Below are 21,209 nucleotides of genomic sequence, written 5' to 3'. Positions count from 1 at the left end.
TCAAGTGAGGTTGTGGGTGGCAGGGAGCCTTTGGGGGGCCTTGCACCCCCAAAATGTCTCAGGGCCGCAGTCCGATGCTCTCCCTGCCTAGCTGGATGCAGATCGCCATCTGCCAGCACCTCCACTCCTGTCCTGAATCTCCACCCATAATCCATCCACACCCACCCGTGTCCAGTTCCACAAACACCCCCCTGAACCTGTGCCCTGCACCAGGGACTTGGGGCTGGCCTCGGAGTGTTCCTCCCTGCCACCCACTCATCCACAGTCCCCTCCCAGACAGTGAGGGTCCATGTTGGTCAGGGCAGGGGTTGGAAGGCCAGGGAGCATTCAATACAGCCCTAGAGTCCCTGGAGGTCTTCCTGGAAGAGGGAGGCCTGTTGGGCAGGCAATAAAAGAGACCAGAGGGCAGCATATGCTGAGTGTGGTCAGGGCCAGTGAGGCAGAATAAGGGCAGCAAAGAGGCCCAGGAAGGAAGGAATATTCCCTAAGGCTGGGGTACCAGGTTCAATACCCAGCACCACCATAAACCAGAGCTGAGTAGTGCTCTGGTCTCTCTCTGTCTCTCTCTAAAGAGAAAATAAATTTTAAAAAATGATATACATATGAGGGTTTTCTCCCAGGAGTACTGGGGAGCCATGGCATATTGTGTGCGCTATGGGAGAGGGTAAGACCAGGATCAGAGGACATATGGGGAGAACTGGAGAAAGTAAAACACAGACACGGGACCCAGGGTGGGGGTGGGGAGTGTGCCTGGACCAGGGTGCCGGTGAGGGGCCACAGGGGGGACAGGAGGATGAAGAGTATCTGAGAGGCACACTCGGTCCTAGTGTGAGGTGCAGAAGACAACTCGGTGAGGCTGAACGTCTGTCTCTGAGCCCAGTGACACAGGAAGGAGTGTGGGGTGGTGGTGGAGGATACAGGGGTCAGTTTGGGACAAGAGAAGGGCCCGGAGCCAGGTACCTTGGGGTGTAGGCTGGACTGGGTCCCAGGGTTCTGGGGTGGGGGTACTGGGCCAGGACAGGAAGGGAGGGCTGAGGTCGCCCCTGGAACAGGGGCAGCGGGAGGCTTCCAGGTCATCCCTGCCTCTCCCTCTCCCATCACACACACCTCACCCTTGGGGACAGCTCAGGACAGGGCCCCACAGAGCAGCCAACCAGGACAGGTGAGTCACAGGGGTGGAGCAGGGCCCAGGAGCCAGAGCACTACACCTTTCTCCAATGTGATCTCCTACACACACCAGCCCAGGGTCCCCAATATCCCCTCCCCTGTCCTCCTCCTTCCACCCCATTCATTTACTCCACTCTTAATTTTTCTTTACTTTTATTTTATTTTTTTTTTTAGTTGCCACTAGTTATATCTCTGGGGCTCTGGTGCCTTCTTGACAATTCCACAGTTTCTGACACACACACATACACCCTTTTTTTTTTTTACTCTCTATTTTATTTGACAGGACAGATAAAGAAAGAGAGAGAGGGAGGGAGAGAGAGACCTGCAGATCTGCTTCACCACTAGTGAAGTTTTCCCCTGCAGGTGGGGACTGGAGCCTTGAACCCGGGTCTCTGCACACTGTAATGTGTGCCCTCAACCAAATGCACCACCACCCAGCCCCTCATTAATCTTACTTTTCCCCAGAGCCCTGCTCAGCTCTGGCTGATGATGGTGCTGGGATTGAACCTGGGACCTCAGAGCCTCCGGAAGGAGAGTCTATCATCTAAACCACTGTGCTGTCTCCCAGTTCCTTTCTCCATTTATAAAATCATAGCCCCTGGGGCAGTGTGTGTGTGTGTGTGTGTGTGTGTGTGTGTGTAGGTCAGTTCATGCACCTTACCCTGCAGAGAGCCCTATATTCAAACCCTGATACCGTGGGCAGTGCTGTGGACATATACACTTAAAAAAAAAGAGAAAATAAAAAAGACTGGAGGCAGCATAGTGGTTCTGCAAGAGACTCTCATGTCTCTGAAGTCCTAGGTTCAGTTCCCAGCGCCACCATCAACCAGAGGTGAGCAGTGCCTTGGTCTTTCTCTCTGTGTCTTCCTTTATCTCACTCATTCTCTCTCTTTCTCTCTCTCTCATTAAAATAAAATAAATAAAACATTAAAAATTAAAAAGCAGAGAGACCAAGAGATGGCTTACCTGGTGGGGTACCTGCCTCACCATATGCACAGCCCAAGCTCAAGCCCCAGCACCAAGGAGAAGATGCTAGGACACCAGGGGGAGCTCTAGCACTCTGCCTGTCTCTCTGAGTGAAAGAGCAGCCCTGCCTGGGAGGTGGGGGTGGGAGATGACTCTCCTAGTAGAGCCCACACTTTACCCTCTGTGAGGTTCCAGGTTCCAGCCCCTGGTTGTCCCGTACAGGGGAAGTGCCCGTACAGAGGAAGCTTTGCCGACAGAGGGGCAGTGTTGTGGTGTTCTTCCTCCTCTCTGTCTTGCTGTTCCTGATTCTATCTTAAAAAAAAAAAAAAAAAATCTGCTTATTAGCAGAGGAATGGTTCAGGCATGGAGCCCCAGCAATAACCTTGGTAGCAAATACCATAAAATAAATAAAAACAAAGACAGGGCCAAGACAATAGCTCACTTAGATAGTGCGCTGCTTTGCCATGGGTGCACAACCCAGTTAAGCCCATCTGTGGTGCCTCCTCTCTTTCTCCGTCCTTCTGCTTCTCTTTCTTTCTCTGTCCCTCTTAAATTTTAAAAAATAAATAAATAAATGGGGAGTCGAGCGGTAGCGCAGCAGGTTAAGCGCATGTGGTGCAAAGTGCAAGGACCAGTGTAAGGATCCCGGTTTGAGCCTCCAGCTCCCCACCTGCAGGGGAGTCACTTCACAGGTGGTGAAGCAGGTCTGCAGGTGTCTATCTTTCTCTCCTCCTCTCTGTCTTCCCCTTCTCTCTCCATTTCTCTCTGTCCTACCCAACAACGGTGACATCAACAACAACTACAATAAAACAACAAGGGCAACAAAAAGGGAATAAATAAATTTTTTTAAAAATCTAAAAATAAACAAATAAGTATGGTGGGGGAGATGGCATAAGGGTTATGCAAAAAGACTTTCACACCTGAGGCTCCAAGATCCCAGGTTCAAACCCTAGCAATATTATCAGCCAGAGCTGAGCAATGCTCTGGGAAACAAACAAACAAAATACCACAGAGCAGGAACCTGGCCTTGGTACATCCTGTCAAGCTCACATGTTCCTATGTTCAAGGACCAGGGTTCAAGCCCCAGGTTCCTCACACACACACAAGGGGGGGAGTTTCACGAACAGTGAAGCAGGTCTGCAGGTGTCACTCTGCCTCTCCCTCTTAATTTCCCCATTCCTTCTCAATTTCTCTCTGTCTCTATCAGATAAATAAACAAATACAATTTTAAATAAAATCAGGAAACAAGCCCTTGGCTCTCTCTGGCCCCATAGTCATGTAAGCACTTGACAGGAAAAACAAACAAACAAGCAAACAATAACAAAAAAACTAGATTCAGGGGAGTTGGGCTGTAGCGCAGCCAGTTAAGCACATGTGGCGCCAAGCTCAAGGACCAGCATAAGGATCCCAGTTTGAGCCCCCGGCTCCCCACCTGCAGGGGAGTCACTTCACTAGTGGTGAAGCAGGTCTGCAGGTGTCTATCTTTCTCTCCTTCTCTCTGTCTTCCCCTCCTCTCTCCATTCCTCTCTGTCCTATCCAATAATGACGACATCAATAACAACAATAACTATAACAATAAAAACAACAAGGGCAACAAAAAGGGAATACATAAAGATATATTTTAAAAAACAACATTAAGAAAACTAGATTCAGGAGGAGGAGAGGGAGTGTGGGTTTCTTAGCATTGTGCAAGCCATCAACACAAAACAGGGGCCCCCAAAGACAGAGCACGCAGCCTCCGGCCCTTCTTTGAAGCTGTGGATACAGAGCAGGTTCAAGGCCATGCAGAATGGCCCAGTGGATGAGGTGAGCAGTGCCCTGGTCATGCCTTTCAAGCATGAGGCTCTGAGTTCCATCCCAGGCATTGTATGTACCAGAGTGGTGCTCTGCTTCTCTCTCTCTTTCTCTCCCTAGTTAATAAATAAATCTAAAGAAAGAAAGGGAGATGGAGGGAGGACAGAAAGAAGAAAGAAAGCAGATCCAGAGTCCTCTCCCTGCAGGCACTGAAGGGCATCAAGCTCCCTCCGAGTGCCTCAGTGTCCCCATCTGCAAATAGGAGGCTGTCACATTCCAGGGTGACAGCCTCATGAGTGGAGGCTAAGGACACAGCAACCACTGCTGGGTGGTGACACTGACCCCGGAGCCCAGGAGGGAGGCCAGGTCCTGGGTCAGAACCGCCCTTTGATCTCCCAGTCCCTCCTCCCCCCTCCCCGACGACCTGGTTCTCCACCTGGTACCAAACCCAGGCCCCGGACACAGAGAAGGTCAGCAGACGCCCCAGGAGGCCTGGCCAGGTCGCGGCCCCTGGCCGGCGCCTCCCATGTGGGGCCCCAAGACCTGGGTGACTCGATCCCTCCAAATTCAGCTGATCTCTCCCGGCCCCTCTCAGGCCCTGGACCAGACGGAGCCAAGCCCCAGCCAGGGACGGGCCTGGGAGCAGCGGACACACTTGCCCCACCTCGGCCACCTCCAGGGCCCGGTTTGGGGGCGCACCATGGCGCTGAGCTGGCTGCTTCTCAGTGGTGAGCGGGAACACAGCCCCCTAGGACCTCAGCCCCCACCCCTCCCCGGGACCCCCAGCCCTGGAGAGGGAAGGGGTGAGCCCAGCAGGGGTAGGGAGGGAGAGCAGCTCTGGTTCCAGCAGGATCAACCAGACTGACTCTCAGGGGGGCCTGGGGATGGGGGGGTGGGGAGCCTGAGAGGTTTTTTTTTCTTAATTTGTTTTATTCATTTTTTCCTTTTTTATGTATTTATTGACAGAAAGAAATTGAGAGGGAAGGGAGAGACAGAGAGACACCTGCAGCACTGCTTTACTTCTTGTGAAGCTTCCCACCTAAGCCCCCCCCCACACACACACACACAGGTGGGAACCAGGGGCTTGAATCCAGGTCTTTGGACACCATCATGTGGGTCAGCCATTATTATTTTTTAAAGACGGCTATATTTCATGACAGAGTGGCCAGGACCCCAGGGTCTGGCACCTACAGTGTCAATGTTAGGGTCTAGGACTTCAGGCCTGCAAGCCCTGTGCTCTGCCACTGAGGCATTTGCCCGGTGACAATTCTAGAGAGTTCTTGTAGTTATTCATTCAGTCAGTCAATCAGTCAGTTTTCTGTCAGGGCTTCACTGCTCCAGGCTGACTTTTTCCAAATAAAAAGAGAGGAGTGGGACAAGTGGTAGCATACCCAGTTGAGTGCACACATTATCATATACAAGAACCAGGTTCCGTCCCTGCAGGGGGGAAGCTTCATGAGTGGTGAAGCAGGGCTGCAGGTCTCTCTCTCTCTCTCTCTCTCTCTCTCCTTCTCTCACTCTTACTTCCCTCTTAGTTTCTTTCTCTCTGTGTCTATCCAATAAATACATCTTTAAAAATGCATTTATAAAGGGGGGGGCAGTGGAGTGGAGTGGAAGTGAGCAGAGGCACCACAGCACTGACGCAGTGGGGGCCGGGCACATGGCAAAGCAGTGAGTTCCCCAGGTGAGCTCTTTCTCCAGCCTGGCCTGGGAGACTTCTTACAGGGTTGTGAGCTAGGACAGTGAGACCCTGCGGCTCCTTCGTGTCCCCGGCACAGCCAGGCTGAGCCACAGAAGCTTATCCCCAGCCTCCAGACGGGACCCATCCCAGGCATCCTCCTGGTGATTCTTAGGCTCAGTCTCCCCCCCCCACACACACACACACGCACACACACAGCCATGAGTCCTACTTGTGGGCCAATGAAACAGCTCACTTGGTTAGTGCACTGTTTTGTTGCCATGTTCATGACCCAGGTTTGAGTCTGGTCCCCACTGCATTGAAGGAAACTTAGGTTTTGTGGTCTCTTATACACTCACATACTCTCTCTCTCTCTCTCTCTCTTTCTCTCGCTCTCTTGCTCTCTCTGCTTCTGTCTTCTCTATATAAAAAAAAATCATATATACATGAGCACTCATGATTGATTCCCCTCTCCTTTTTTTTTTGCCTCCAGGGTTATGGCTGGGGCTCAGTGCCTGCACTACCAATCCACAGCTCCTGGAGGCTATTTTTTTCCCTTTTGTTGCCCTTGTTGTTATTGTTGTTGTTATTGTTGTCTTTGTTGTTGGATAGAACAGAGAGAAATCGAGAGAGATGGGGCAGACAGGGAGGGGGAGAGAAAGATAGACACCTGCAGACCTGCCTCACTGCCTATGAAGTGACTCCCCTGCAGGTGGGGAGCCAAGGGCTCAAACTGGGATCCTTACGCCGGTCCTTGCGCTTGGCGCCATGTGCGCTTAACCCACTGCCTTACTGCTGAGCCCCAATCCCCCTCTTCTTAGCCAAGGAAACCCAGGATCAGAGAGGCAAAGCTAGTAGCTGGGGTCACACACATACCCTCCTTCCTGGTCTCGCTTGGGCAGCCTGGAAAGTTCTAGAAACTGGGTCTGGCAGGTAGGTGCTTCCCCCTGGAGACTGGGTCTTGTCTATCAGGTGAAGAAAGAGGTGCAGTGGATAATCAGCTGCATGGATCAGGCTGGAGAGGCAGAAGAGGGGAGAGTGAGGGACCAGGTTTGAGGGTGGGGGGCAGTGACTCCCCCAGCGGTGGCAGCAGGAAACCTGCTGGGTCCCTCCGTAAAATCTCCAGGTCTCCAAGCCTGAGTGCCAGCCTGAGGCTTGGTCCTCGGCACAGCAGGGAATTTAGCCCAGAGGATGTGCACCCCCTAGCCCCCCAGCCTCCCTCCTGCCCCCCTTCTAGGACTGGGACCCAGGGCCTGGCTAACAGACACTGAGCACTACTGCACCCCAAGCAGAGAGGTTCACTCACTACACCCTTCTGTGACTTCCCCACCCTTTTTTTCCCCCCAGATATATATAGAGAGAGAGTGAAAGAGACCACAACACCCAAGCTTCCTTCAGTGCAGAAGGGGTCAGGCTTGAACCTAGGCTGCACGCATGGCAAAGCAGTGCACTATCCAAGTGAGCTATTTCACCAACCCTGCCCCACTTATTAAAAAAAAAATAAGATTTAATTCTTGGGGCCATTGGTGACACACATATTACAATGCACAAGGACCCAGGTTCAAGCCTCCAGGCCCCATCTGTAGGGGGGAAGCTTCATGAGTAGTGAAGCATGGCTGCAGGTGTATCTATTTCTCCCTCTGTTTCCCCTCCCTTCCAAATTTCTGTCTCTATCCAAATAAATAAATAAATGGAGGGGGGAAATGGCAGAGTGGTATGCAAAGAGACCCTCATTTCTGGGTTCCTAGGTCCTAGAGTCAATCCCCAATACACCCATAAGACAGAATTGAACAGTGCTCTGGGAGTAAATAAATAAGTAAATAAAAAAATTGGGAGTCTGTGGTAGCGCAGTGGGTTAAGCGCACATGGCACAAAGCTCAAGGACTGGTCTAAGGAGCCCAGTTTGCTCCCTCGGTTCCCCACCTGCAGGGGAGTCGCTTCACAGGCGGTGAAGCAGGTCTGCAGGTGTCTGTCTTTATCTCTCCCTCTCTGTCTTCCCCTCCTCTCTCCATTTCTCTCTGTCCTATCCAACAACGACCACATCAATAGCAACAACAATAATGACTACAACAATAAAACAACAAGGACAACAAAATGGAATAAATAAACTTTAAAAAATACTAATACAAAAACTTTAAGAAGATTTACTTATTTATTAACAAGAGGGAAAGAAAACAACTGGAGTACATGCCCTGCCAGGGTTTGTGCTCAGGACCTCCCGGATATGAGTTCAGTGTTTTATGCACTCTGCCACTTCCTAAGCTGCCCACACCCTGACCTGTTTATTTATTTTTGTTATGACTGCAACTTGCAGATGTCTTTTTTTTTTTAATCAGATAGAAGTGGGTAGAAAGATGAGAAATGGAGAGGGAAAGAGGGAGAAGAGAGGGGAAGGGGAGAGGGAGAGAGAAGAGAGAAGGAGAGAGGAAGAGAGAGATGAGAGAGGGAGCAAAACAGATGAGAGAGGGAGAGAAGAGGAGAGAGGGGAGAGGGAAAGGAGCTTCTGCCGGTGCCTGGGAGGCAGGGGCTGGCGGCCTGGTTGAGCTAGCCGGCCGGCCCCGCCCGGTTCCCCGCAGCGGCCACGCTCCTGGGCGCGGGGGCGGAGATCACCATCAGCCCGGAGCCCGCGCAGCCGGCCGAGGGGGACAACGTGACGCTGGCGGTGCGGGGCCTGAGCGGCGAGGTGCTGGCCTACAGCTGGTACGCGGGCGCCGAGCCCAGCCTGGCGCGCCTGGTGGCCAGTTACATCGTGAGCACCGGCGACGAGACGCCGGGCCCGGCCCACACCGGCCGCGAGAGCGTGCGCCCCGACGGCAGCCTGCACCTGCGGGCCGCGCTGCCCGCGCACTCGGGCGCCTACACCCTGCAGACACTCAACAGGCAGCTGCAGACCGAGCTGGGCCACGGCCGCCTGCAGGTCTATGGTGAGGCCCCCAGCTGCTCCCCACGGATAAGACGACACCTTGCAGGGAAATGGGGGTGGGGGTGCAATGGCCAGAGAGCCGGGTTTGCCACCCTGAGGTCCCGGGTTCGAGCCCTGGCATTGCATACCCCGGAATGATGCTCTGCTTCTCTCTTCCCTTCCCTTCCCTTCCCTTCCCTTCCCTTCCCTTCCCTTCCCTTCCCTTCCCTTCCCTTCCCTTCCCTTCCCTTCCCTTCCCTTCCCTTCCCTTCCCTTCCCTTCCCTTCCCTTCCCTTCTTTCTCTCTCTCTCTCTCCTCTCTCTTCTCTCTCTCTCTTCTCTCTCTCTCTGTCTCTCTCTCCGTGTGTGTCTGTCTCTCTTTCTCTGTGTGTGTGTGTGTCTGTCTGTCTCTCTCTCTCTCTTTCCCCCTCTCTCCCTCTCCCTCATAAATGAGAGAGCATGTGGGCGTGTGGTGGTGCCTCTGGTTGAGCAAGGACCTGGGTTTCAGCCCTGGATCCCCACCTGCAAGTGAGGGAGATTAACAAGCAGGGAAGTAGGTCTACAGGCTACAGGTGTCTGTCTCCCCACCTCTCTCAATTTCTCTCTGTACTGTTGATGGCAAAATAAATAAATAAATAAATATGCAAGGAAATAAATAAATAAATAAATAAATAAATATGCAAGGACCGGCATAGGGATCCCAGTTCGACCCCCGATTCCCCACCTGCAGGGGAGTCACTTCACAGACGGTGAAGCAGGTCTGCAGGTGTCTGTCTTTCTCTCCCCCTCTCTGTCTTCCCCTCCTCTCTCCATTTCTCTCTGTCCTATCCAACAATGACGACATCAATAACAACAAAAGTAATAACTACAACAATCAAACAAGAGCAACAAAAGGGAATAAATAAATATTAAAATTAAAAATTAATTAATTAATTAATTAAACAATTTTAGGAAATAAGTTGTTGGAGCCAGGTGGTGGTGCACGCGGTTGAGCTCACATGCTACCATGCACAAAGTCCCGGGTTCAAGTCTCCGGGCCTCACTTGTGGGTGTCGGGGGAGCTTCATAAGTGGTGAAGCAGGTCTGCAAGTATCTCTCTCCCTCTCTCTCTCCCTCTCAATTTCTCTCTGTTCTACCTAATATGAGAAAAATAAATTTAAAAATTTTAAAGAAATTGTTAGTAAAAAAAAAAAAAAGTAGCTTCTGGGCAGTACAATGGCCAGAGTGCTGGATTTGAGGTCCTGAGTTTGAGCCCTGGCATCGCACATGCCCTAGTCATGCTCTGGTTCTCTCTCACTGATAAATGAGGTAAATGCACCTGGTTAAGCACACATACTAAATGTGTAAAGACCCAGGTTCAAGCCCTCAGTTCCCACCTGCAGGTAGAAAGCAGTGCTGCAGGCCTCTCTCTCTCTCTCTCTCTCTCTCTCCCTCCTCCTCCTCCTTTACCTCTTCCTCCCATCACAGTTTCTATCTCTATCCAAAATAAATAAATAAAATAAAAATAGAAAAGAGAGGGCAGGGGAGACAGCATAATGGTTCTGCAAATGACTCTCATACCTGAGGCTCTGAGGTCCCAGGTTCAATCCCCAGCTTTCATCAGAAGCCAGAGCTGAGTGAGCAGTGTTCTGGTAAAATAATATATATATATTTAAAATAATAGCATAAAAAACTAAATTAATCTTCTTATACCTTTTTCTTTTTATATTTCATTTATTTGTTTTTAATGAGAGAGACCAGAGCACTACTTAGCTGTGCCTTCTGGTGGTGCTGGGGATTGAACCTTTGGTGCCTCAGGCATGAAAGGCTTTGCATAACTGTTATGTTGTTTCCTCAGCTCCCTTTTTATCTTTTTCAAAACATGATTTGTGGGCAAGAAAAAGAGCACATGGTGATGAAAAAAGCCTCATGCCTGATGTCCCTGGTTCGACCCCCAGCACCATATGTACTGGCGTGGTGCTCTAGCTTCTCTCTCTCTCTCTCTCTCTATCTATCTATCTCTATCTCTGTCTCTGTCTCCTCTCTTTGTCTCTTCTGACTCTCTTTCATAGGTAATCAATAAAATCAGTCTTTAAAAGGACAGAGACCAGAGCACTTCTCAGTTCTGCCTGATGGTAGTACCGAGGATTGAACCTGAGACCTCTGGGCCCTCGGGCATGAAAGGCTAGTGCACTACCACCATTCTAATTCCCAAATAGATATTTTCAAAACTAATAATAAGACTGCAGCTAGGAAAGTAGCTCAGTGGTAGAGTGCAGGACTTGCCTGTGTGAGACCTAAGTTCAATCCCTCCTGACACCACAAGTACCAGAGTGATGCCCTGGTGTTCTCTATCTATCTACCTTACAAATACATCTTTAGAAAGTAAAATCAAATCGAGTCATCAGTGGCCCAGGAGGTGACACACTGGATAAAGCACTGGACTCTCAAGCGTGATGTTCAGAGTTTGACCCCTGGCATCATTTGCCAGAATGATGCTCTGCTTCTCTCTCTTTTTCCTTCTCTCTCATAGATCAGTGAAATAGCTCATTGTACAGCACGCTGTTTTGCCATGTGCATGACCTAAGTTCGAGTCCAGCTCCCATAGTGAAGGACACTTTGGTGCTATGATCTCTCTCTCCTCCCTGTCTCTCTCTCCCCCCCATCTCCACCCTTCCTGTCTGCTTCTCTGTCTTCTGTGTCTCCATCAAAAAAAGGACGGCAGGTGGTATCACACCTGGCTAAGCGCTCACATCACAGTGTGCAAGGACCCAGGTTCAAGCCCCTGGTCCCCACCTGCAGGGGGGGGAAGTTCCATGAGTGGTGAAGCTCAGCTACAGGTGTCTCTCTGTCTCTCTCCCTTTCTATCTCCTCCTCCCTTCTCAATTTCTCTCTATCTGTAGCCAATAATAAATAAATAAATATTTTAAAATATTTATTTCTTTATTCCCTTTTGTTGCCCTTGTTTTTTATTGTTGCAATTATTGTTGTTATTGATGCCATTGTTGGATAGGACAGAGAGAAATAGAGAGAGGCGGGGAAGACAGAAAGGGGGAGAGAAAGACAGACACCTGCAGACATGTTTCACTGCCTGTGAAGCGACTCCCCTGCAGGTGGGGAGCCGGGGGCTTGAACCCGGATCCTTATGCCGGTCCTTGGGCTTGGCGCCACGTGCACTTAACCCGCTGCGCTACCGCCCGACTCCCAATAAATATATTTTTTAAAAGAAAGGAATAAAAGGGAGAGAAAGAAAGAAAAGAAGGAAAACCCACTTGATTGAAGGACACTTGGAGCTGTGATGTGTGTGTGTGTGTGTTTCTGTCTTTCTGCCTCTCTGTCTTTCTCTGTGTTCTGTATCTCTGTCACCAAGAACGGGGATTGGGGGGGAGAAAAAAGGGGAAAAATAAAGTAAAATTTAAAAAGTATAAAAATAAAATGGCATGAAAAGATTCGCCTCCTTCAGATTACCTTCCAGGATTGCACCCCTCCCCCATCCTGGTTCCATTCTTGCCCCTCTGGTGGCAGGATCTGGACCTGCCCCCGGCCTGGGGAGACCTGGGGAGGGGGCACCCCGTGGGCAGGGCAGGGGGTGCCCGGCCCCCTCCCCGCCTGTCTGTTGCCCACAGAGATCCTGGCCCCGCCCGTGGTGGTGGCCAACAGCACGGAGCTGGTGGAGCGGCGGGACGCCCTGCGCCTGGAGTGCAGCAACCCGAGCCCCGCCGACGTGCGCTGGTTCTTCAATGGCGAGGCTCTGCCGGTGACCCTGCGCCTCGGCCTGTCCCCCGACGGCCGCGCGCTCAGCCGCCACGGGGTGCGCAGGGAGGAGGCGGGCGCCTACCAGTGCGAGGTGCGGAACCCGGTCAGCAGCAGCCGCAGCGCGCCCCTCAACCTCACCGTGTACTGTGAGTCCCCCGGCCCCAACCTGACGCTGAGCCAGGGCCCCCACTAAGGAGCGACCGCTGGGGAGCTCACCTGCGAGGTGTGGGGCCAGGTTTCAGCCACCACCACCATCCCCACGCCCCATCACCCTGAGGCAAGCTTCATGGCTGGGGGATCTCTCCATCTCTCTCTCTCTCTCTCTCTCTCTCTCTCAATTTATTTAGTTAGTTGATTTTTGGCTGGAGTCAGAAATTGAGGGGGGTAGACAGAGATTGGGGTGCAATTGGGGGTGCAATCTCTTTTTCAATTGATTTTATTTTATTTTTGGATGGTGTCAGAGAGAAAATGAGAGAGGGAGGGGAGACAGAGAGTCTCTCGGGAGTCAGGCGGTAGTGCAGCGGGTTAAGCGCACCTGGCGCAAAACACAAGGACCGGCATAAGGATCCCGGTTTGAGCCCCGCTCCCCACCTGCAGGGGAGTCGCTTCACAGGCGGTGAAGCAGGTCTGCAGGTGTCTGTCTTTCTCGCCCCCTCTCTGTCTTCCCCTTCTCTTTCCATTTCTCTCTGTCCTATCCAACAACGACAACATCAGTAACAACTATAATAACTACAACAACAAAAAGACAGCAAGGGCAAAAAAAGGGAATTAAATAAATATAAAAAAAGAAAGTCTCTCTTTTTCAAATTATTTATTTTAATTTTGATGCAAAAGGGAAATTAAATAAATATAAAAAAGAAAGTCTCTCTTTTTCAAATTATTTATTTTAATTTTTGATGCAGTCGAAGAGAAACTGAGAGAGGAGGAAGATGTAGGGTTCTTATCTATCTGTCTATCTGTCTATCTATCTGTCTATCAATCTATCTTTCTGAAAAAGTCAGGCCCAGGGCCTGGCTATTGCACATTTGGTTGAACACACATAACACTGTTTGTAAGAACTGGGGGTTCAAGCCTCAGTCTCCACCTGCAGAGGTCTCTGCAAATGCAGGTCAGCAGACGTCTCTCACTGTCTCTCCCTCTCTATCTCTTCTCCCATCACAGTATTCTCTGTCATATATATATATATATATATATATATATATATATATATATATATAACAAAAAACACTAGACTGGAAGCCTGGGGAGTAGTGCAGTGGATAAAGTGTTGCACTCTCAAGCATGAGGTCCCAATTTCAAATCCCAGTGTCACTTGTGCCAGAGTAATGCTCTGGGGTCTGGCACTGACACATCAAGGACTCAGGGGCAAGCCCTCCAGTCCCCACTTGCAGAGAAGAAGTTTCATGAGCAATGAAGCAGGGCAGTAGATGTCCCTCTATCTCCTCCTCCTCTCTCAATTCCTCTCTGTCAAACTATATATATATATATATATATATATATATATATATATATTTCCAGAGTGTTCTGGTTCTCAAGAAAAAAATAAATAAATATTTAAAAAAAAAAAAAAAACAAGTAACAACAAGTGGAACCTAGAATCCCACAACCAAAAAACTCTGGCTTTCAGAACTTCTGAATTCTAGACACTGGAGTTTCTAGAAGCAGAGATGTTTAGAATCAATTCTGAAATCTTAGTGCCTCCAAATTCTATCATTGAATATTAGTAGATGCCTAGGTTCTACATTCTCAAAATATTAAGTCTAGAGCCTGAAAATTCTGGACTCTGGATGGCTGAGCAGAAATCATATATTTCTGGAGCCCTAGAATTCTAGACTCAGGATAACTAAGAACTTAGGATAGATAGCTGAATAGAAACCAATAGTTTCTTGTGCCCTATAATTCTAGACTCTTTAGAATAGCTGAGCAGAATCCAAGCATTCCTGAAGCTCTAGAATTCTAGACTCAGTATAGCTGAGCAGAAACCAGTCATTTCCAGAGCTCTAGAAATCTAGACTCATAAGATGGCTGAGCAGAAACCAGCCATTTCTGGAGCCCTAGAATTCTAGACTCTTAGGATCACTGAGCACTTAGCTGAGCAGAAACCAGGCACTCCAGAGCTCTAGAATTCTAGACTCAGGATGGCTGAGCAGAAACCAATCACTAAGATTTATTATTATATTTCTTTGTTTTCCCTTTTGTTACCCTTTTTTATTATTATTGTTGTTGTTGATGTCGTTCGTTGTTGGATAGGACAGAGAGAAATGGAGAGAGGAGGGAAGACAGAGAGGGGGAGAGAAAAAGAGACACCTGGAGACCTGCTTCACCACCTGTGAAGCGACTCCCCTGCAGGTGGGGAGCCGGAGGCTCCAAACGGGATCCTTACTCGGTCCTTGTGCTTTGCGCCATGTAAACTTAACTGCTGCGCTACCGCCCGACTCCTTTTTTTTTTATTTTTTAAGTACTGCCACAGATCTCACATTTCTAGATATTTTGTCTGGCCTGGTGCCTATCTTTAAAAAAAAAAAAAAGCCAAACCCCCACTCCCCCTAGGAGAAGTGATGATTCTTGAGACCCCAAGCATGGAGGAGAGGATGGAGGTGGGGTTCAGCAAGGCCCTTGCTAAGGCCCAGCTGTCCCAGGGCTGGGAGTGTGGGGGCGCATCCCTTCTCCTCTCCCCTCTACCGTCCCCATCTCTACCCCCCTCCCTGCAGTCGGGCCGGAGCGGGTGGCCATCCTGCAGGACTCCACCACTCGCACAGGCTGCACCATCAAGGTGGATTTCAACAGCTCGCTCACGCTGTGGTGCTCCTCACGCTCCTGCCCAGAGCCCGAGTACCTGTGGTCCTTCAACGGCCGTGCCCTCCCCAACGGCCGGGACCATGTCAACATCAGCAGCATGACGGCCGCCCAGGAGGGCACCTACACCTGCATCGCCAAGAACCCCAAGACCCTGCTCTCGGGCTCTGCCTCCGTGGTGGTCAAGCTCTCGGGTGAGTCTGCCCGACCCACCCCCCCAGGGTCAGCACTATCCCCTCCCCACCCTGGGCTTGCAGCTGCCACTTACCCAGGCCAGGAGGGGTGCATGTGGGGACATCTGCGGGCTCCAGCCAAGAGGAGACAGCTGCCCCTTGTCACCTGAGAGCCAAGCTGCCAATCTGACTCTTCCTGGAGAGGTAGACAAAGGAGACTATAGCTGCTTGCCCCCTGGATGGTGGGAGGCAGGTACAAGGTCACCAGCGGCTTCCGCCTCCCCCACCCCCCCACACACAGACTGAATTCCTTGTGTATGGTAATGTGTGCACTCAATTCTTTTTTTATTTTATTTTTTTCTTTATTGGATAGAACAGAGAGAAACTGAAGGGGGAGGTAGAGGAGAGAGAGCGAGAGAGCTGGGGAGACAGCATCATGGTTCTGCAAAAGACTTTCATGCCTCAGGCTCCAAGGTCCCAAGTTCAATCCCCAGCACCACCTTCAGTGTCTTTCTCTCTGTATTCCTCTCATTCAAAAATAAATTTAAAAAATAAAAAAATATATATTTTAAAGAGAGAGGCAGAGAGATACCTGCAGGCCTACCTCACCACTTGTAGAGCCTCTCCTCTGTAGGCAGGGAGTGGGGGCTCGAACCCGGGTCCTTGTGCATGGCAATGTGTGCCCTTAACTTAATGTGGGTTTGTCACTGCCCGGCCCCCTAGGCAGAATTCCTGTGTGTTATCCATTGATCTGACCTAGATGATGGGGTCACACAGGGAGGCTGGCCCAGCCCAGGAAGATCTCTCTGTCCTTGTCCTTAGCCAACCTGGGGATCCTGGGAAGTGACAGTACAGCTGGTGTTTTCTGAGTCACCAGGATCCAGGTGGCCCCTAGGGAGGGTGGTTTTGAGTGCCTGCCACTTGGGACCTATTTCATTCTACCTTGGTTCCTGCTCAGATGACCGCAGGCTTCCCTCCCCCCACATATACACACACCGTACCCCACCCCAGGGGCCAGTGGGGACCAGCTCTCCCTCCCTCCTGCATCCTCTCTGCCTCCCTCCTTCTGTCTCGCTAACAGGCTAGGTCTCACCTAAAAGGGAGGGACTTTTCCCCTCCAAAGCAGGGATGGCCTCCCCAGAGGTAAGTGCTCAGCACCCCACCCTCAGGGCCTCAGCAGCTGGCCTTGGCAGAAGGCAGGGGGTGGTCCCCTTAGCCTGGGGCCCTGCCCACTCCTCACCCCCTAGCCCTGTCCGGTGCAGGATGAGGTGAGGGCTTGCAGGTATGTGCAGGGGGGCAGCCTTGGGGGTCCTGAACTCATGGGGCTGGTGCTGGGGAGACAGAGGAAAGGGAGCCACCACCTTATCCCCAAAAGGGAGGGAACCTCAGATCTGATGGGGAAGACAGAGCTGGGAGAGACTGGGAATAGAGAAGGTAGAGGGCCAATGTCCCTTCCTCTCTGTGGGAAGACTACCCACCCTAGGCTTTTGTGAGTTGGAGGGGGGACAGGAGCTCTCCCCCCCCTCCAGAACACCTCAAGTCCCAATGGAGAAGGCAGGAAGTGACTTTTTTTTTTTAAAGAAGACATAGTCCTATTCTTTTTTTTTAGAATTCCTAGTTGGATGGGGGACACCCAGTTCCCGCCTTTGGGGGTACTCCTAATCTGATGGGGGAGTACAGGTGTCCCCCACTTCCTGGGGATTTTCAGTCTTTTAGGATTAGCTATGCCCTCTTCCCTCCACTTCCAAATTTGGAGGAGGGGCAGCTCCATTGATATGGAGTTTTCAATCTGATGGAGGAGATAGGAGCCCCCAATATTTGGGGAGATTTTTCAATCTAATGGAGAAATCTGATGGAGGAGACAGCCCCCCACACACACACCCTCTATGATCTTCGGATCTAATGGGGGCGCCTATATAGCTCCCCCCAGGTCTCTCAGCCTGACAGGAAAGATATGGGAGTGGGAGGGTGCACAAGTCACCAAGTACCTGATGGGGAAGACAAAGCAGGGTCCCCCTATTCTGAGCATTTCCAATGCAGGGTGGCAGGGTGTCCCCATATTTGGGGGGTTTCTGATCTGATGGAGGAAACATAACTTTCTAGGGCCTTCCCATTTCAGGGGAGAAGGGTCCCCCTAATCTGGAAGCTCCCCTACTCTCTGGGGTTTGTCCCAGTGTGATGGAGGGAAGACACTGGCTTCCTAGCAGGCTTTGGGGCTGGGGGGATTGTACAGGACCTGTCTACTCTTATCTCCCAAGCCAGCGGACTTCCTCTGTCTCCTCCCCAGCACCCTGGGGAGACTCAGCCTGTGGGGGGGGGGGGGGCGGGGGTGGAGGGGAGGCCCAGAGGAGCTGGCAGGGGTGCAGGACGCCCCCCACACACAGCTGATATGCCCCTACTCCTCCCCCAGCATCCCAGCTAGTACAGGGGAGGTCCAGAGGACCTGGCTAGGGTTGGGGGTCCCAGCAAACCTGGCCACTGGCGCCCCCATCCCTCCCCAGCACCCTGGGGAGACTCAGCCTGTGGTGGTGGTGGGGGGCTGGCCCAAGGAGCTGGCAGGAGTGGGGGTGGAGGGGAGGGGTGAAGCCCCAGGAGAGGCCCAGCACCCTGGGGGAGAGCGGGCGGCCCCAGAGGAGCTGGCTGGGCGCGCGGCCCCCACAGCCTGGCCCACTGTCCCCCTTCCCGCCCCCAGCGGCCACAGTGGCCATGACGATCGTGCCGGTGCCCGGGAAGCCCACGGAGGGCCAGGACGTGACGCTGACGGTGCAGGGCTACCCCAAGGACCTGCTGGTGTACGCCTGGTACCGCGGGCCCGCCGCCGAGCCCAACCGGCTGCTCAGCCAGCTGCCGTCGGGGAACTGGATCGCGGGCCCGGCGCACAGCGGCCGCGAGGTGGGCTTCGCCAACTGCTCGCTGCAGGTGCAGAAGCTCAACCTGACCGACGCCGGGCGCTACACGCTCAAGACCGTCACCCTGCAGGGCAAGACTGAGGCCCTGGAGGTGGAGCTGCAGGTGGCCCGTGAGTGGGGGGGCTTCCCGGGACCCCACGCCGTCCTCCTGCCTGGGGGAGGGGAGGCCCCCCAAAAGGTCCTCTTACCTCTTCCGTCTTCTGAGGACTGTTTTTAAATATATATATATATTTTTTAATTTAATTTAATTTATTTATTTATTAAAGATTTTATTTATTTATGAGAAAGACAGGAGGAGAGAGAAAGAACCAGACATCACTCTGGCACATGTGCAGCGGGGAATCGAACTCGAGACCTCATGCTTGAGAGTCCAAAGCTTTACCCACTGCGCCACCTCTAGGACCACTATTTATTTTTTTTTAAGGTTTCTTTTCATGTTGATTTTATTTATTTTAAATTTTATTTGAATGTTTCGTTTATGTAGTCGAGGGTTTATTTTTAATAACTTTTCTTATTTTTAAGATTTCTTTTTATTTATTTTGAATTTTAATTTTCACTTATTTGTCTTTGATGTTTATTTGGATGTCTTTCTTTTTATTATTCACTTTTATTTATTTTTAATATTTGCTTTTATTTCTGTTTCATATTTACTTTTATTTTTAATATTAGTTCTGACTTTTTCTTATTTGCTTTTGTTTTTTAATATTTATTTTTACTATGTATCTATTCTTGTTATTAATATTAATATTTATTTATCTTAACATCTATTTTGTTTCATTATTAATTTTCAATTTTCATTTTTATTCTGTTAGTGTCAATTTTTATTTATTGTTAACATGAATTTATTTGTTCTTGTTTATTTTTACTGTTATTTGTATGTATTGATATTTTATATTTATTTTTGTCTTTATTTTAAAGAAAGCCACTGAATGTTTCTTCTTTTTATTTATTTTCCCTTTTGTTGCCCTTGTTTTTTATTGTTGTTCTTATTGATGTCATCTTTTGTTAGATAGAACAGAGAGAAATGGACAGAGGAAGGGAAGACAGAGGGGGGAGAGAAAGACAGACACCCGCAGACCTGCTTCACTGCCTGTGAAGGGACCCCTCCCCCCCACAGGTGGGGAGCCGGGAGCTCAAACCGGGATCCTTACACCCTTCCTTGTGCTTCAGGCCACGTGCGCTTAATCCGCTGCGCTACCGCTCGACTCCCATTTATTTATTTTTTTATAATTGCCACCAGGATTATCACCATGGCTTGGTGCGGGTAGTATGAATCCATCACTCTCAGCACCCTTTATTTTTTATTATTATTATTATATAATTTGATAGGACAGAGAGAAATTGAGAGAGGAGGGGAAGAGAGAGAGAGAGAGACCTGCAGGCCTGCTTCATCACTCGTGAGGCTACCCCCCAACAGGTGTGGGGGGGCTTGAAACTAGGTCTTTGTTCATGGTAACGTGTGTGCTCTACTGCGTGCACCAGCCCGTCTTCTGAGGGTTTACACAAGGGGGTGCAGCCAGAAGTGAGGTGTCCTGAGTGCCACCCCTAGGATGGGAGGACCCCAAAGAATGGGAGCTAAGTCTCCATTAGCATATGGGGAAATGGGATTGGGAATGGGGGGGACTGAACCCACTTCCTGAGAGATGGGAGGTAGAAAGAGGGGAACAGGCCTCCCCTTCAGGAAGGGGAGCTGGGGTTTCCTCTTAATCTGGCCAGGACCAGCTCTGCCCTCAGGACAGAGGCCCCTGCTAGCAGAGCAGGGAGTCCCAGATGCCAGGCCATGTCTCTCCATCAGACAGAGCCCCCCAAAATTAGGGAGTATGTCTCCTCCATCAGACTGAGAGCCCCCCAAATTAGGGAGTATGTCTCCTCCATCAGACTGAGAGCCCCCCAAATTAGGGAGTATGTCTCTCCATCAGACTGAGAGCCCCCCAAATTAGGGAGTATGTCTCCTCCATCAGACTGAGAGCCCCCCAAATTAGGGAGTATGTCTCCTCCATCAGACTGGGGGTCCCCAGAATTAGGACCATGTTTCCTCCATCAGACTGGGGACCCCCAGAACTAGGATGAGGTCTCCTCCATCAGACTGGGCGCCCCCAGAATTAGGATGAGGTCTCCTTGATCAGTGGTGGGGGCAGAACTCTAAGAGGCCAGGTCCAATTTTACCCACTGACCTGATACTTCAGAACTCTGTCCAAGCTGGCCTGTCCACTCTGAGTTCCACCCCCACCGCCCCTGTTGGACACTTGAAACTGCCCAGATCAGACGCCCACTCACTTCAGGCACCCCCAGACCACCTCCCCAGCCTTGCACGGAGGGAATCCAGGTTTCTGGGTGGGTGCTGAAAGGGGGTGCTCTCCAGGGTCCCTCTCACCCCCACCCTTGGGCAGCCTTTCACCATGTCTTTCTCCTCACAGTCAACCCTGGACCAGTGCTTCCTCGCTGACCCTGAACCCGGCCAGGCTGAGCGTGGGGGTGGGGCAGGGCCTTGGGGTGCAAGGGAGCAGGGGGTTGGGGGGTCCTTGGGGGTCCCCAACTCCCTGACTGCCTGCCCGGCCCCACCCACTTCTCCCACAGTGCTGGAGTAACCTGGAGGCCCCAGGGACATCCGCAGAGAAGAGCAGCACCTTCCTGAGCTCCCGGCCCTGGGCCCACGCGCGAGTCCTGTCTCCTCCCACCCTAGATAGAGCAGACCAGCCACCCTCTTCCATGGAGCTGGGGGAGGGGGGGGCCATAAACGACCTGGTGAACTCAAGAGTGTGTCAGCCTCTCCTTCCACCTCCCCAGGCCGGGGGAGAGTGGGGTGCTCAGATCACACTGCGGGGTCCTTCCTGCCACCCCAGGCTTCTGGGAGCAGACAGCACTGGGTCAAAGATGCCCCCCAAAGAGCATGGGGGGTGGTCCTGCCCCATAAGCCAGGCCCTGAAACAATGGTACCTGTGTTCCGGATGGGGAATGACCCACACTCCTGTCTGTTCCACCCGAGATGCCCAGTCAGATCCCCATGTTCTGATGTTCCCCCCACACACACACACGATCTCTCAAATAAAACCTGCAGAAGACACGGTGAAGGGGGGCAGAAGGTGGTTG

General features: G+C 51.2%; 1 protein-coding gene across 1 annotated transcript; it reads left to right on the top strand.

Moving 5' to 3' along the window:
- The first annotated feature begins 4,627 nt into the window (after nucleotides 1-4,627).
- CEACAM16 (CEA cell adhesion molecule 16, tectorial membrane component) lies at nucleotides 4,628-20,835 on the top strand. Its single transcript, XM_060172344.1, has 6 exons — nucleotides 4,628-4,655; nucleotides 8,182-8,529; nucleotides 12,112-12,387; nucleotides 14,953-15,231; nucleotides 17,903-18,229; nucleotides 20,697-20,835. The coding sequence occupies exons 1-6, from the start codon at nucleotides 4,628-4,630 to the stop codon at nucleotides 20,705-20,707; spliced, it is 1,269 nt and encodes a 422-aa protein (XP_060028327.1). The 3' UTR covers nucleotides 20,708-20,835.
- Nucleotides 20,836-21,209: the final 374 nt, after the last annotated feature.

Source organism: Erinaceus europaeus, chromosome 2 (genome assembly GCF_950295315.1).
Source record: "Erinaceus europaeus chromosome 2, mEriEur2.1, whole genome shotgun sequence".
In the NCBI taxonomy this organism is placed as follows: domain Eukaryota; kingdom Metazoa; phylum Chordata; class Mammalia; order Eulipotyphla; family Erinaceidae; genus Erinaceus; species Erinaceus europaeus.
Note: the sequence above shows the minus strand (reverse complement) of the source record. Positions and strands in the feature narration are given on the sequence as shown.